This window comes from Xenopus tropicalis, chromosome 5 (genome assembly GCF_000004195.4).
Source record: "Xenopus tropicalis strain Nigerian chromosome 5, UCB_Xtro_10.0, whole genome shotgun sequence".
Lineage (NCBI taxonomy): Eukaryota > Metazoa > Chordata > Amphibia > Anura > Pipidae > Xenopus > Xenopus tropicalis.
Genome location: NC_030681.2, coordinates 10,514,870 through 10,526,960, shown reverse-complemented (window position 1 = coordinate 10,526,960; position 12,091 = coordinate 10,514,870). Strand labels below are relative to the sequence as shown.

The 12,091-nt window shown below is 46.7% G+C and overlaps 1 protein-coding gene and 1 long non-coding RNA gene across 4 annotated transcripts in view; one reads left to right on the top strand and one right to left on the bottom strand.

The window, feature by feature from the left end:
- LOC105947462 overlaps nt 1–4,934 on the bottom strand; it is a 34,530-nt gene extending 29,596 nt beyond the window's left edge. Inside the window, exon 1 of one of the 2 annotated variants that reach the window (XR_001170916.3) lies at nt 4,856–4,934. This is a non-coding gene — a long non-coding RNA (uncharacterized LOC105947462). Of the gene's footprint in view, nt 1–1,792; nt 2,725–4,855 lie in introns of those variants that run through there. The other variant, XR_004222667.1, reaches the window with a different exon arrangement.
- The window catches only part of mark1 (MAP/microtubule affinity-regulating kinase 1), a 97,492-nt gene continuing 88,221 nt past the window's right edge, over nt 2,821–12,091 (top strand). For both annotated transcript variants that reach the window (XM_004914790.4, XM_002936023.5), the window contains exon 1: nt 2,821–3,275. In XM_004914790.4, the coding sequence (XP_004914847.1) occupies nt 3,225–3,275 (51 nt within the window). In that variant the 5' untranslated portion in view covers nt 2,821–3,224. The remainder of the gene's footprint in view (nt 3,276–12,091) is intronic.

Sequence of the window (12,091 nt, the reverse complement as noted above, 5' to 3'; positions counted from 1 at the left end):
TGCATTCGGTTTTACTAGTTGATCGGTGTAATTGTCTTGGCGAAAGTTAGTCACTAGGGGGCATTACTGGGACATCATCATTGGCATTAGTTCACCCTGATGGTCTCTGAAACGAAAAATCTGTCCAGATCTGTCTGCAGAATCAAATCTCTTGGTATCAGAACTTATGTGGTACCAGAAGCTACTGCTTTATACCCTGATACACTGGTGGCCTTACCTTATTCCATAGCAGCTGCAACTGAATTCACCTATCTTAATTCTTATGTAACACAGTTTAAGGCAATGGCACACAAGATTAGATGCTCCACGATTAATCTCTAGTGGTGGAGTCTAATCTCCTTGAGCGCTTTCCTTCTGGCAACAGTGGAAATCGCTGGTAGGAAAACATGTTGCTTCGGCTTCCCGAGGTTGACTCAAGTTGCCTCGCAAGAGAACCTCAGGTGACTTTGGAAAGCCGAAGCAAAGCATGTTTTCCTACCGGGGATTTACATTGTTGCCAGAAGGAAACAATAATTCAAAGGAGATTAGTGGCCACCGCTAGAGGTGATTAACTGCAAGGCGACTAATCTCCTTGTGTGTCATCGCCCTTAGGGGCATGCAGGTTTTATATTTTGGCTCCTGGTGGTTGAGCTAAGGCTCTCACTTGGTTTATATCTATCTACACAATACAAGACACAGTAGTATATAACATGGCCCATTTGGGGCCAGCGCCTCAAGGATCAGGATGGAAGTAAAAAAGGGTGGTTGCCCATTCACTGGCCAACATGGTGCTTTAGCAGATGGAAGTCAAAAGTTAAATTGGCCAATGTCCAATGTGCAAAGATATTGGTTTGAATTGTGTGCCCAACAGACACACCAGAAATCATACAAAAGATTCATGTATGGCCAGCTTAGCAGGAAATCTGCCCCGGGCTTGTGTCACACAAATGTTCCTGAAACAACATGTTAGGAACTGTCTCTGAGCAAAATCTCCTGGAAGTGCATTGTACTGGTAAAGACACGCATGTTGTTAGGACATGGTTATACGTGCAGGGCAACCCCCCCCCCCTCATCAGCTTAAATATGAATACATGTGAAATCTACTGCTTTTTGCCCGACAGAATTTCTTCCCTGCCTCAGTTTGCCCCTTTGGCTTAAATGAACCAAGTGGCCATACACGCATAGCTATGAGCCCCAGTGTAATGAAGCTGATCGATATGCATGTCCTATGTATATTGGGATGAGGCAGGCTGGGTAATTTCATCTGCTGATGCACTGTTTCTCCTTGTATGCTGTATGGGCTGATTGGTCAGAAGGTATGCCAGATTGGTTAGGCACACCTGCAATCCCACCCAGACACACAATTTTGCTTGGAAGACCTTTGTGGTGCATAAAGGTGACAATACACGGGCAGATTTCAGCTGCAGATTCAGGTCGTTCAAATTGGGCAGCTTATCTGCCCCTGTATGTGGATCCCCGATGGGCCTGCCAGACCAATATCTAGCCTAAAATTGACCAGATGTTGATCAGGCAGGTTTGATTTTCCCATTGGATCGGGGGCTGCATCGGCTTAGTGATGCAGTCCTTGCACTGATGGGTCCTATTCCCATCATAGTAATTCGACCATTTGGCCCGGGGGCCAAAGATCAAATTACTCTGATATTGCCCACCTTAGTTGGGCAAATCGGTGGAACGATCCCCTCCTTGGGTGACCTTGCCAAACAAGCCGATCCTATGGTTTAAGGCCACCGTAACCCAAAAATTATCCATGTAATCTGCCCATGACCTCCCAAAGTCAGGAGGGTTATCTTACCTGCAACCCAGGGATGCTTCTGTAATAAGCAAAGGTGAGAGCCAGAAATTCAGTTGTTTAATCAGAGAGCACAATTGCCCTCTCTGGTGCTAGAAACCCCCCCTAGATCCAGCAACGGGGAGGTCTGCATAGGGGATGGGTTGGGAAACACTGTGTCTGATTAGGTAGTAGCAGAAGGTCCAGTGGCAGTGCCAAAGCTAAGGGGTGCCCTAAGCAAGCCCATACCCCCAGTCACCCCACCTCAGTTAGGTATCTGTAGGGTAGTGGGTTAACGAGTGGGAGCAGCGATGTAGTGTGTGGGGCCCCACTGTCTGGAAGTCAAAATAGGCCCTGTCATTCCAAGTACACAGAGGCCCAAACAGCCCAATAGTGACTGTCTATGGCATCTTACAGCAGCCCCTCTGGCATTTGCCTAAACCCACAGATTGACAATCCGGGCCTGGCTGAACTAGGGATAGGCTGTATGTACCTACCCGCAGCCCAGTCTGTTGCACCCTATGCACATAGGCTTTGCAGGCATTTTGTGGGTACCCGACCAGACTTTAAGAGGTATAAAAAATATAATTATTACAGTGATCACAAAGCACTATGTTAATTCTTACCCCCAGAGGCGCCCTTTGACCACCCCCAGGGGCGTAATGGGAGTTGGAGTCCCTTAATAGCTGAGCACAGGGGGCTACACAACAATCTCCCTGTATTAGTGTTGGTGAAATCCTGTTCCCTACAATAAGTACAGGTTGCGGTTGGTCAGTTATTTTCCCTTCAGACCTTGGGAGAAATTATATTACTGTACCTTGCAGCCATAGGCTCTAATGCACCTCTACAACTCCCAGCACCCTTTGATCTCAGCACCCACCCCGCCCTGGGAAGATACACTCAGTAAATTATCTGTCCAAGGACGAGGAATAATGGGAATTAAACGTGTGCTAACTACAACTCCCAGAATCCCCACTCAGCAGCTGTCTCCTCTCCCCCACCCCCCCTGACAATGTGTCAGTTAATCCCACCCATTCCCTGGGATGATCCCAGTGGAAGCGGCAGTCCCCCAGCCGGCCTGAGGGGGGCAGTAGCAGGAGGAAGGGTTCGGGGTTGGCAGAGCCTAAGAGAGAGACCTGCTCCCACCATCCCTCTTCACTGGATTACTGGGACAGCACCTGCGGCTGGGAATGAGCCTAAAGGCGGCCAGGGGGTCCCCAAGCACCCCGCTTTGAGGCGGAGTAGGAAGAAGGATGCTGCTGCCGTCGCTGTGATTTGTCACACTACCATGCAGGCTGAGGGGCGCCCTGTGTGACCATCCCTGTCATTCCCACCATCTCTCTTTCCCACTCGGTTATCGCTATTACTGCACTGAACCCGCGGAGGGGGGAGAGGCCGGAAGGAAAGCCCGGGCAGGAGGGACTCGTCTCTCTCTGTATCTTTGGAGCCGAACAAGATGTCGGCCAGGACGCCACTGCCCACAGTCAACGAGCGGGACACGGAAAATGTGAGTATCCCCCCCCAGGGGGTCACTTGGTACAGCCTTGCAGATATTTAGGGGCCGGGCGGGCCAGAACATTGTATGGGGGAAGGGGGGGGGTCACTTTGCACAGTCCTAAAAATCCAAAGGGGTCAGGCGGGCTAGACCACTGCGAGTGGACGGGGGGGATATCCGCTTCCCCTTAAAACATGTACAGGCCACTTGGTACAGCCCTGCAGATCCATAGGCACTGGGGGAAACGCACTGAGTGGGAACCCTCGCCTCCCCGGAACGCAGCGCTGTAAGGGGGGGGGGGGGGCTGGGCTGTAAACCCCCTCTGTCTATTCTCCTTGTATTGCTGTGGGGCCGCCAGGGCTGCTGGGAAATGTAGTCACAGAAATTGCTTTGAAGAGATGCTGTTAGGGTAGGGCATTTGCCAGAGCCCTTAGCTGTGCCCTTTGGGAGGGATGCCGGGGGCCTACCCTTGTGATTGCTGGAGAGCTACAGGTTGTGGATCTCTATTGTACAGTGAGCTGCCCAATGTGGATATCATAGAGACTCCAGGGTTAGTGAGCCTGTATGTACAGCAAGGGCCACATTATGCCCAGTTGGGGTATATAGCTACTGTTGGTGCCAGTGTGTCTGCTTATTTATGGCACCTTGTAACCTATTTAATTGTGCCTTACACACACTGTATCTTGCCCTGCTGTTATATCTTGTGTGCCAGGGTATAGGGGATATGGGTGCCCCCCCTCATGTCCAAACCTGCGGACCCCATTGTTGGAAGGTTTTGCTGTCACTGCTGATGGCTGTATAATGTAGCTGCATGGCTGCGCGGAAACCAGCACAGTCGGATGCAAGAAATTGAGCAAAACGTCATGCAGCTTTGTATTAAAGGCAGAAGGTGGCAGCAAGCTGGCCCTGATGGTGTGGCCCAAACTGTCGGAGAGGCTGTGCCACTGGTGTAGGAAGCCAGAGTGCGGCCGAATATTTGGGGTGGTTTTACGACTAGGGACCATGGTCTGTATGAACTAGTCCTTAAATACCCAGTACTCTGTCACAGGGACAGAAATGGCTACCAATGTCTATTGCCAACCTGCCAGCCAGAACTGAAATTCTATTCATATCATTTCTCCTATAAGAAACAGCATAGTTGCCCCCTAGAATGCTGGGGCTTCTGGGAGTTGTAGTGCAACAAGCGGGTGCAGTATTTCCTGGTAAATCACAGAGAGGACTTGTGGGAATGCCGGAATGCCAGAGCTAATTACATCCTGAGGGATAAGGACAAAAGCCCTGTTTGTTTTTCCTTATTCCCCTGCAGAGGTGGCACACTGGGCTGACTCACATACAAACACTGGCACGGGCATCACTGGGAACTGCTGCTGATCCAACCGTTACATTTAGCTCTGCCCGTGTATTCCATATAATGCAACATCCCCACGTCCTCGGCTGCAAATGTTCAGCGCCCTGCGTTTATCCTTTCCGAGGCCGCAGCTGCTTTGTGCCTGACATTAAAGGGTAAATCAACAGATACCTTGCCAGCCTAAGCTGGGGAGGAAAAAAAAAGTCCATATTCTCCACTGTATGTCCTGTTATTGTGGGCTCACCTTGCCAGTTCCAGGATTGTCACCGTGTCACGTTTGGCAGAGGAAGGAAATACTTACGCACCGTTTGCCAGAGGTTCTCTAATCTGGTCTCGCAGGAATGCGATTGAGCCTTAATTAAACTCTTCCTACCCACACTTGTTTTTTTTTAATTAACCCATTTAATGCGCTGGAAAGAGGATGATGACGAGCTGTGCAAGGTGGAGGAATGTTGCCATTTAAATGCTCGGTGCCCCAAACCCCGTATCTATTTTACTACCTACCTTTATGGGGTTTTGGTTCAGAATACGGGAAGTCATCGGTTTGCTTCAGGGCATAATCATATCTAACCGGATCCCCTTTAGCTGCCATTGGATTTAGGATAAAATAACCTGTTGAATTTATTAAAGGGGCTTTGGGGTGCTGTTGGATTTACTCCGGTCATTGGATTTGGACACTGGTAGATAATCAAAATTGCAGCCATGGAGCACTTGTGCCTGTGGGGTTTGCTGTGCTTGGCACCTTGCTGTTGGTAATAGGGGTGCATGGGACATTTTGACTGCTGGGTGGAAATTAGCAGCTTTCATCCATTTATCAATGGTTCCCATGTAGGAAACGCGTTCGATTTTATTTAGTTATCCTATAAGGGTGAGTAGGTGGTGTAATATTGCACCCACATCAATAAAGAACCTGCGCCATAGGCTGTTCCTTTAGCTGGGTGTTAAATCTGACCCAAGGCAGGGTAAGTACAAGGATCTGCCTTCTCCTAATGGTTCTCCCTAGCTTGCCCTAAAGCCCTGCGGGGGTCCAGTCGGCCCAACCCAGACCCGCATTCACACGTTGCCTTTTCCCTCGCTTCTGCAAGGGGTTAACTTTATCCTGACCTGGGAACTGCTTAAACCAGAAGTGACATCATTAAGGAGGCGGCTTAACCAGTTTGGAATTTAAAAAATTGTTTTTGTTCAAGAGGGAATGGGGTGGACAGCTCCAGAGTAGAGCTTGCACTTTACCCAGCTAGGGTACCCGCGTTTTTTTGCCAGAAATGTGACTATTTAGTGGGTATTCTGCAGTTAATTAACCCCGTGCAGGACTCTTGTGCATCTTAATAAAGTGCAAGCTAGGCACCCCCAAGTGGTGCCACCTGAACCCCGTGTTCCATTCTGGGCTAGGCCCACCTAGGCTCCCTTAGTAAGTGAGGCCTATCGACTCAAGCAGAAGTTCGTGCAGCACATTTCCCATAGATTAAGCCTAAGGCCAAGGACAAACAAGATTTTAGGGCATTTTTGCAACTGTTCACCTCTTGTATCGGTTATTGGTTGCTTTATATGTTACTCTGTTTGTCCAATGTATGAAACCCACTTATTGTACAGCGCTGCGGGATATGTTGGCGCTTTATAAATGAATGTTAATAATAATAACTGTTGCTGAACAAGGGAGTTGCGGTTCAACTAATCCGTGCACGATGCAGGCTATACATGTCACACGTAATTACATTCAGAGGAAGGCAGATGCCGGCGGGCACCATTTGTTGGTCTGATACTGATTGCTTTCTGCTTATGATTAGAATTAGTATTTATATTATTCATGGGAGTTACTGTCACAGGCGTGTGTATATAATATATATATATGTATAATGTGTGTATATATCATTGTGAGACTGATTGCATTTGTCAACAAAGCCTTTGTTGCACTGTCCCCAGATAAATCCGCCCGAGCCGGTGGAATTTTCCCATTCGCAGTTATCACTGAGGAGAAAGGCGGCCGACAGCTATGAATAATGATGGGGAGGTTGATCGCGGTATAACGCCTATATCCCCCCCGTTACAAGCTGGCATGGTAGCCACATGCTGTTGCCAGGGTGAGGGGCAGTTGCCGATATCCACATGTTCTCCTTTGTTCATGATTCATGGGGAAATGACGTCACTTTGCCTCCTACGGTCTCTATCTGCGGAATCCATTTGACCCATTCAGAACCTGGGAGATGTTATCCCTGCACTGCATCATCATCCTGCGGTGGCTAAGCGGCGTTCGCCCATGTATTTAGTAGCATCGGGGGGGGGTTTGGCAGCAAGGGGCAAGCTTTGGGGATATAGAGATGGATAATCTCTTCTGCTCGCTCATAGAAATCATTGGGTCAAAGCATTACGCTGCTGTTCTGACCCGTGAAAGTCAAGGCTTGTTGGGAGTTTGCACTTCTAAAAATGTCTCTGCAGTCATGAATAGTGGGTGTCTGCTCCCTGCCTCCTCCTGCTTATTTGCTTATACACACTGCCCATAATATGTGCTTTTGCTTTGTTAGTGCTCAGCGCTAGTGTACAGCAGCCCTGTGCACTATTCACAAGCTCACTGTCCCCTGGTCTCACCCACTGGGCTGGGGCAGCAGTTGGGCGTGGGTGCTCAGCACCTTCAGATCCCAGTTGGGCCTGCTAGGAGCAGAAAATAACTTATTGTGGCTTGAAGGCCACACAGAATAGGGCTAGCAGAGACAGCTACAGGTGGATGCCTTTTCCCAGAAGCTGTGGCTTGTTGGTTTGCTCCCTGTCAGAGTCACAAAGTTTGCCTTAGGTCTAGTAACCCATAGCAACCCAATCAGATGTTTGTTTTCAAACACATGACCTACTAAGCTGTTGAATTTACTCTAGTCTGCTGGCGGAGTACGTCCCGGGCCTTATATACAGATACTGACTGATACAGGAGGCAAAAATATGTGCACTGTGTGTGTATATGTATATATGGGATCCATTATCCAGACACCCATTATCCCCGAAGCTCTGAATTACGGGAAGGCCATGTCCCATAGACTCCATTATAAGCAAATAATTACAATTTTTACACTGATTTCCTTTTTCTTTGTACTAATAAAATAGTACATTGTATTTGATCCTAAGATATAATTAATCCCAATTGAAGGCAAAACAATCCTATTGGGTTTATTTACTGTATAAATCAGATTTTACTAGACTTAAGGTATGGTAATCCAAGTTACGGAAAGATTCCTTATCAGGAAAACACCATGACCCCATTCTGGATAATAGATCCTATACCTGTATTAAAGAGGACAAAGAGGAGCACTACCCCTTAATATATAGATCAGCTGTCCCGGGTGCAGTTGGATCCTAATGGAGGCCAAGGTAGACCCATTGGAAGAGGACCACATTGCACCAATGAGATCCTTGCTTGTTGGGTTTTTCTAACCTGCCTGATGGATATCTGCAGCTCAGTTGTGCAGGCAATGGGGGGCCTCTCATGAACAGGGGAATAAGCCCCAACTTGGTCTTGGTGGGCTTTTATTGGACCATCTCTGCCCAGCTTAGGCTACTGTACAACACCTGTGCTGGAGATAGTAGGTGTAATGCAATAAAATGTGCAGCAACAGGTAGCATTTACTGGTCACTTGTATTTTAGTACTCATCTGATTGGTTGCTATGGGTTACTAGACTTGAGTAGTAGTGCTTCAATAATTCAAATTGAAGCACTATAAGCATATTATTGTTGATAATTTGCCAATGCAGACTTTACAGTCTCATTTAGAAATGAGTCCAAGAGTCGGCAATGGCTCAATATCACTGGTTCCATTTATTTGAGTGATATAATTTCAGGCTCCGTTTATTTGTCTCCTCGCCGAGGTCACCAAGGAGGCGGCAGTAGATAAATGCCCCTTTACTCACTGGATCTCTGGTGCAGATGTTTGGCATCAGCAGTAGTTTTACAGCAACTTTCGCGGGCGACTAATCTCCCCGTCTGCCACAGCCCTAAAGTTAACTTTTAGTATCTTCTGAGCAACTTTTCAATTGGTCTTTATAATTTATTTCTTATTTGCCTACTTTGTAGCTTTCAGCCCCTAGAACAGGGGTCAGTGACCCCGCAGCAAAAAAACTATTGCTCTGTGAGTCTGCAGTTTAATTGTTATTGTTACTTAATATAACTAATCCATTCAAGTACACTTCTATTCATATATCAGTCTTTTATTTAAACCACACCCTGGTTGCTAAGGTCATTTGGATCCTAGCAACCAATCAACTGCTGAAACTCCAAGCTGGAGGGCTGCTGAACAAAAACTGAAATAATTAAAACAAAAAACTACAAATGATAAAAAATTGAAGACCATTTGCAAGTTGTGTTAGAATATTACTCTCTATATCATACTAAAGTATATAAGTAACTTGTGTGTAATGTGAATAAAGCAATAACTTAATTTAATAAATTAAGCAATTAGAAAGCAATAGCAGTGGCCCTTAAGGTGCTGTTCTTTGGTTGTCGTTGTACTACAAATCCCAGCCTCCCAGTCACAGCCAAGGAATAAAGGAAAATAATTGCCCGGGCTTATCCAGTTGAAGTTTTGTATGTTTTACACTAAAGCAAGGGAACAATGAGGCATTTGTAATACACAAAGCTGAAGCTTCTTTTTCCCCCCCATTCCCATTTATTATGTCTGCCAATAATCCGTTTCATGTAAGATTATCATTCACTTGTGCCTGTGAAAACTGACTGGGCTATTTCCCCCCCCCCCCCCTTTGGGAGCCCCTGTTAATGAATGGAACGTGTTTGCTCCCCCCCCCCCCTCTAATTTTGCGTTTCAAAAACTTTGGCCGGCACCCCGTATATGGAATACTCTGTGATGGAACTCGCAGTCGCCTCGTACGGCTCCAGGCAAAACATTAATTGCCACTTTTAGTAAAATCTTTACACACCAGTATGAAATTAAAATCTCTTCTCTGTTATCATTTGATGCATTTGCGGGAGCAGTCATACTGCTGATCTCAACTAAAACTAGCCATAAGGGTGAAGACACACAGAACTACTTAGTAGCAGCTACTTGTCACAGCTACTAAACACCAGAAAATACCGTGCCATAGACAATACTGAGAATTGCCTCTGATAAAACACACGTAGAGACAATTATCAGTAAATGATCAACATTGTCTATTTGTGTAGCTGTAAATAGTAGCTGCTACGAGTAGCTCCGTGTGTCTTTACCCTTAGCAGGGACAGTATCCATGTCTAGGCCGGTTCCCTACCTGACTGCTATGTGACCGGCTCGCTATCAGATGTCAGTCACTGGGGGCAATGCTTCCAACCTAATGACCTTGCTGGGGATAATAAGCTGTCAGCTCAACTGCAGTGTCAGTCTGCGGAATTATTGGGTTTACAGCTGAACAGGACTGTAAATGGCATTCACCCTTCCATGGGTGGCTCCCTGGGTGGTCTTATAGCCTGTAAAGGCAGGTACCTTGCCAGCATTTATTCCCCTGTACTATTAACAGTTCAGCAGAAATAGCATTTGCCCATAACCTGAACAGAGAGAGATACCATAAAACTATGCACATAGGGATTCCCCTGTACTAAGCACAATTCAGCAGGAACAGCCCCCTAAGTTTGCTCATAGCCTGTACAGAGAGATACCATAAACTATGGCAGCATAGGGATTCCCCTGTAGTAAGCACAATTCAGCAGGAACAGCCCCCTAAGTTTGCTCATGGCCTGTACAGAGAGATACCATAAAACTATGGCAGCATAGGGATTCCCCTGTACTAAGCACAATTCAGCAGGAACAGCCCCCTCAGTTTGCTCATAGCCTGTGCAGAGAGATACCATAAAACTATGGCAGCATAGGGATTCCCCTGTACTAAGCACAATTCAGCAGGAACAGCCCCCTCAGTTTGCTCATAGCCTGTACAGAGAGATACCATAAAACTATGACAGCATAGGGATTCCCCTGTACTAAGCACAATTCAGCAGGAACAGCCCCCTCAGTTTGCTCATAGCCTGTACAGAGAGATACCATAAAACTATGGCAGCATAGGGATTCCCCTGTACTAAGCACAATTCAGCAGGAACAGCCCCCTCAGTTTGCTCATAGCCTGTACAGAGAGATACCATAAAACTATGGCAGCATAGGGATTCCCCTGTACTAAGCACAATTCAGCAGGAACAGCCCCCTCAGTTTGCTTATAGCCTGTACAGAGATACCATAAAACTATGACACCATAGGGATTCCCCTGTACTAAGCACAATTCAGCAGGAACAGCCCCCTAAGTTTGCTTATAGCCTGTACAGAGATACCATAAAACTATGACAGCATAGGGATTCTCCTGTACTAAGTCTGCCTATAGATTTCCCATAAACTGCGAATGGAGAGCGTCATGCCAGAATAGTGTCGGGAGGGCCCCATATGCACCAATAAGTAACCCTTCCACGTATAGATAAGAGATACATACATAAATACATACAGCCTTAAATTAATGTCATTCCCTTTTAGGTTTAGAGACAGAATTTTATGTATTAAAGGGAGACATAGAGTGAATTTCTCATGAGCGGCACATTAATAATTCACATTAATTAGATATAATAAAGTGGTAATTTAGCCAAGCAGCGATTTGCACTCTTAAGGATAAATGAGTAAATGAAGTGTAATTATATTGTGTGTCACATGATCAGTCCATATTTGTGCTCCGAGGTTACTCCTCCCAAAAACTGCAACATTGCGGGGTATATTATTATTATTAGACATTTTATATGGGATGAAAGGAAACTGAAACCCTTCTTAAAGCGATACTGACATGGGAAAACATGTTTGCTACAAAACCTATCAGTTAACAGAACGTCTCCAGCAGAATCCTGCATTGTTTTTCCCATGGGGCTAGCCATATTCTTCATTTCCCAGGGTGCCACAGCCATGTGACCTGTGCTCTGATAAACTTCAGTCTCACTTTACTGCTGCGCTGCAAGTTGGAGTAATAACCCCCCCCCCCTCACCCCCAGCAGCCGATCAGCAGAACAATGGGAAGGGAGCAAGATAGCAGCTCCCAGTAGGTATCAGAATAGCACTCAATAGTAAGAAATCCAAGTCCGGCTTGGGACTCCTCCAGTTACATGGGAGTAGGAGAAACAATATGTTAGCTGAAAGCAGTTCTAATGTGTAGCGCTGGCTCCTTCTGAAAGCTCAGACTCAGGCACACTTTACTGCTGCGCTGCAAGTTGGAGTGATATCCCCCCCCCTCACCCCCAGCAGCCGATCAGCAGAACAATGGGAAGGGAGCAAGATAGCAGCTCCCAGTAGGTATCAGAATAGCACTCAATAGTAAGAAATCCAAGTCCGGCTTGGGACTCCTCCAGTTACATGGGAGTAGGAGAAACAATAGGTTAGCTGAAAGCAGTTCTAATGTGTAGCGCTGGCTGAAAGCTCAGACTCAGGCACACTTTACTGCTGCGCTGCAAGTTGGAGTGATATCCCACCCCTCCCCCCCAGCAGCCGATCAG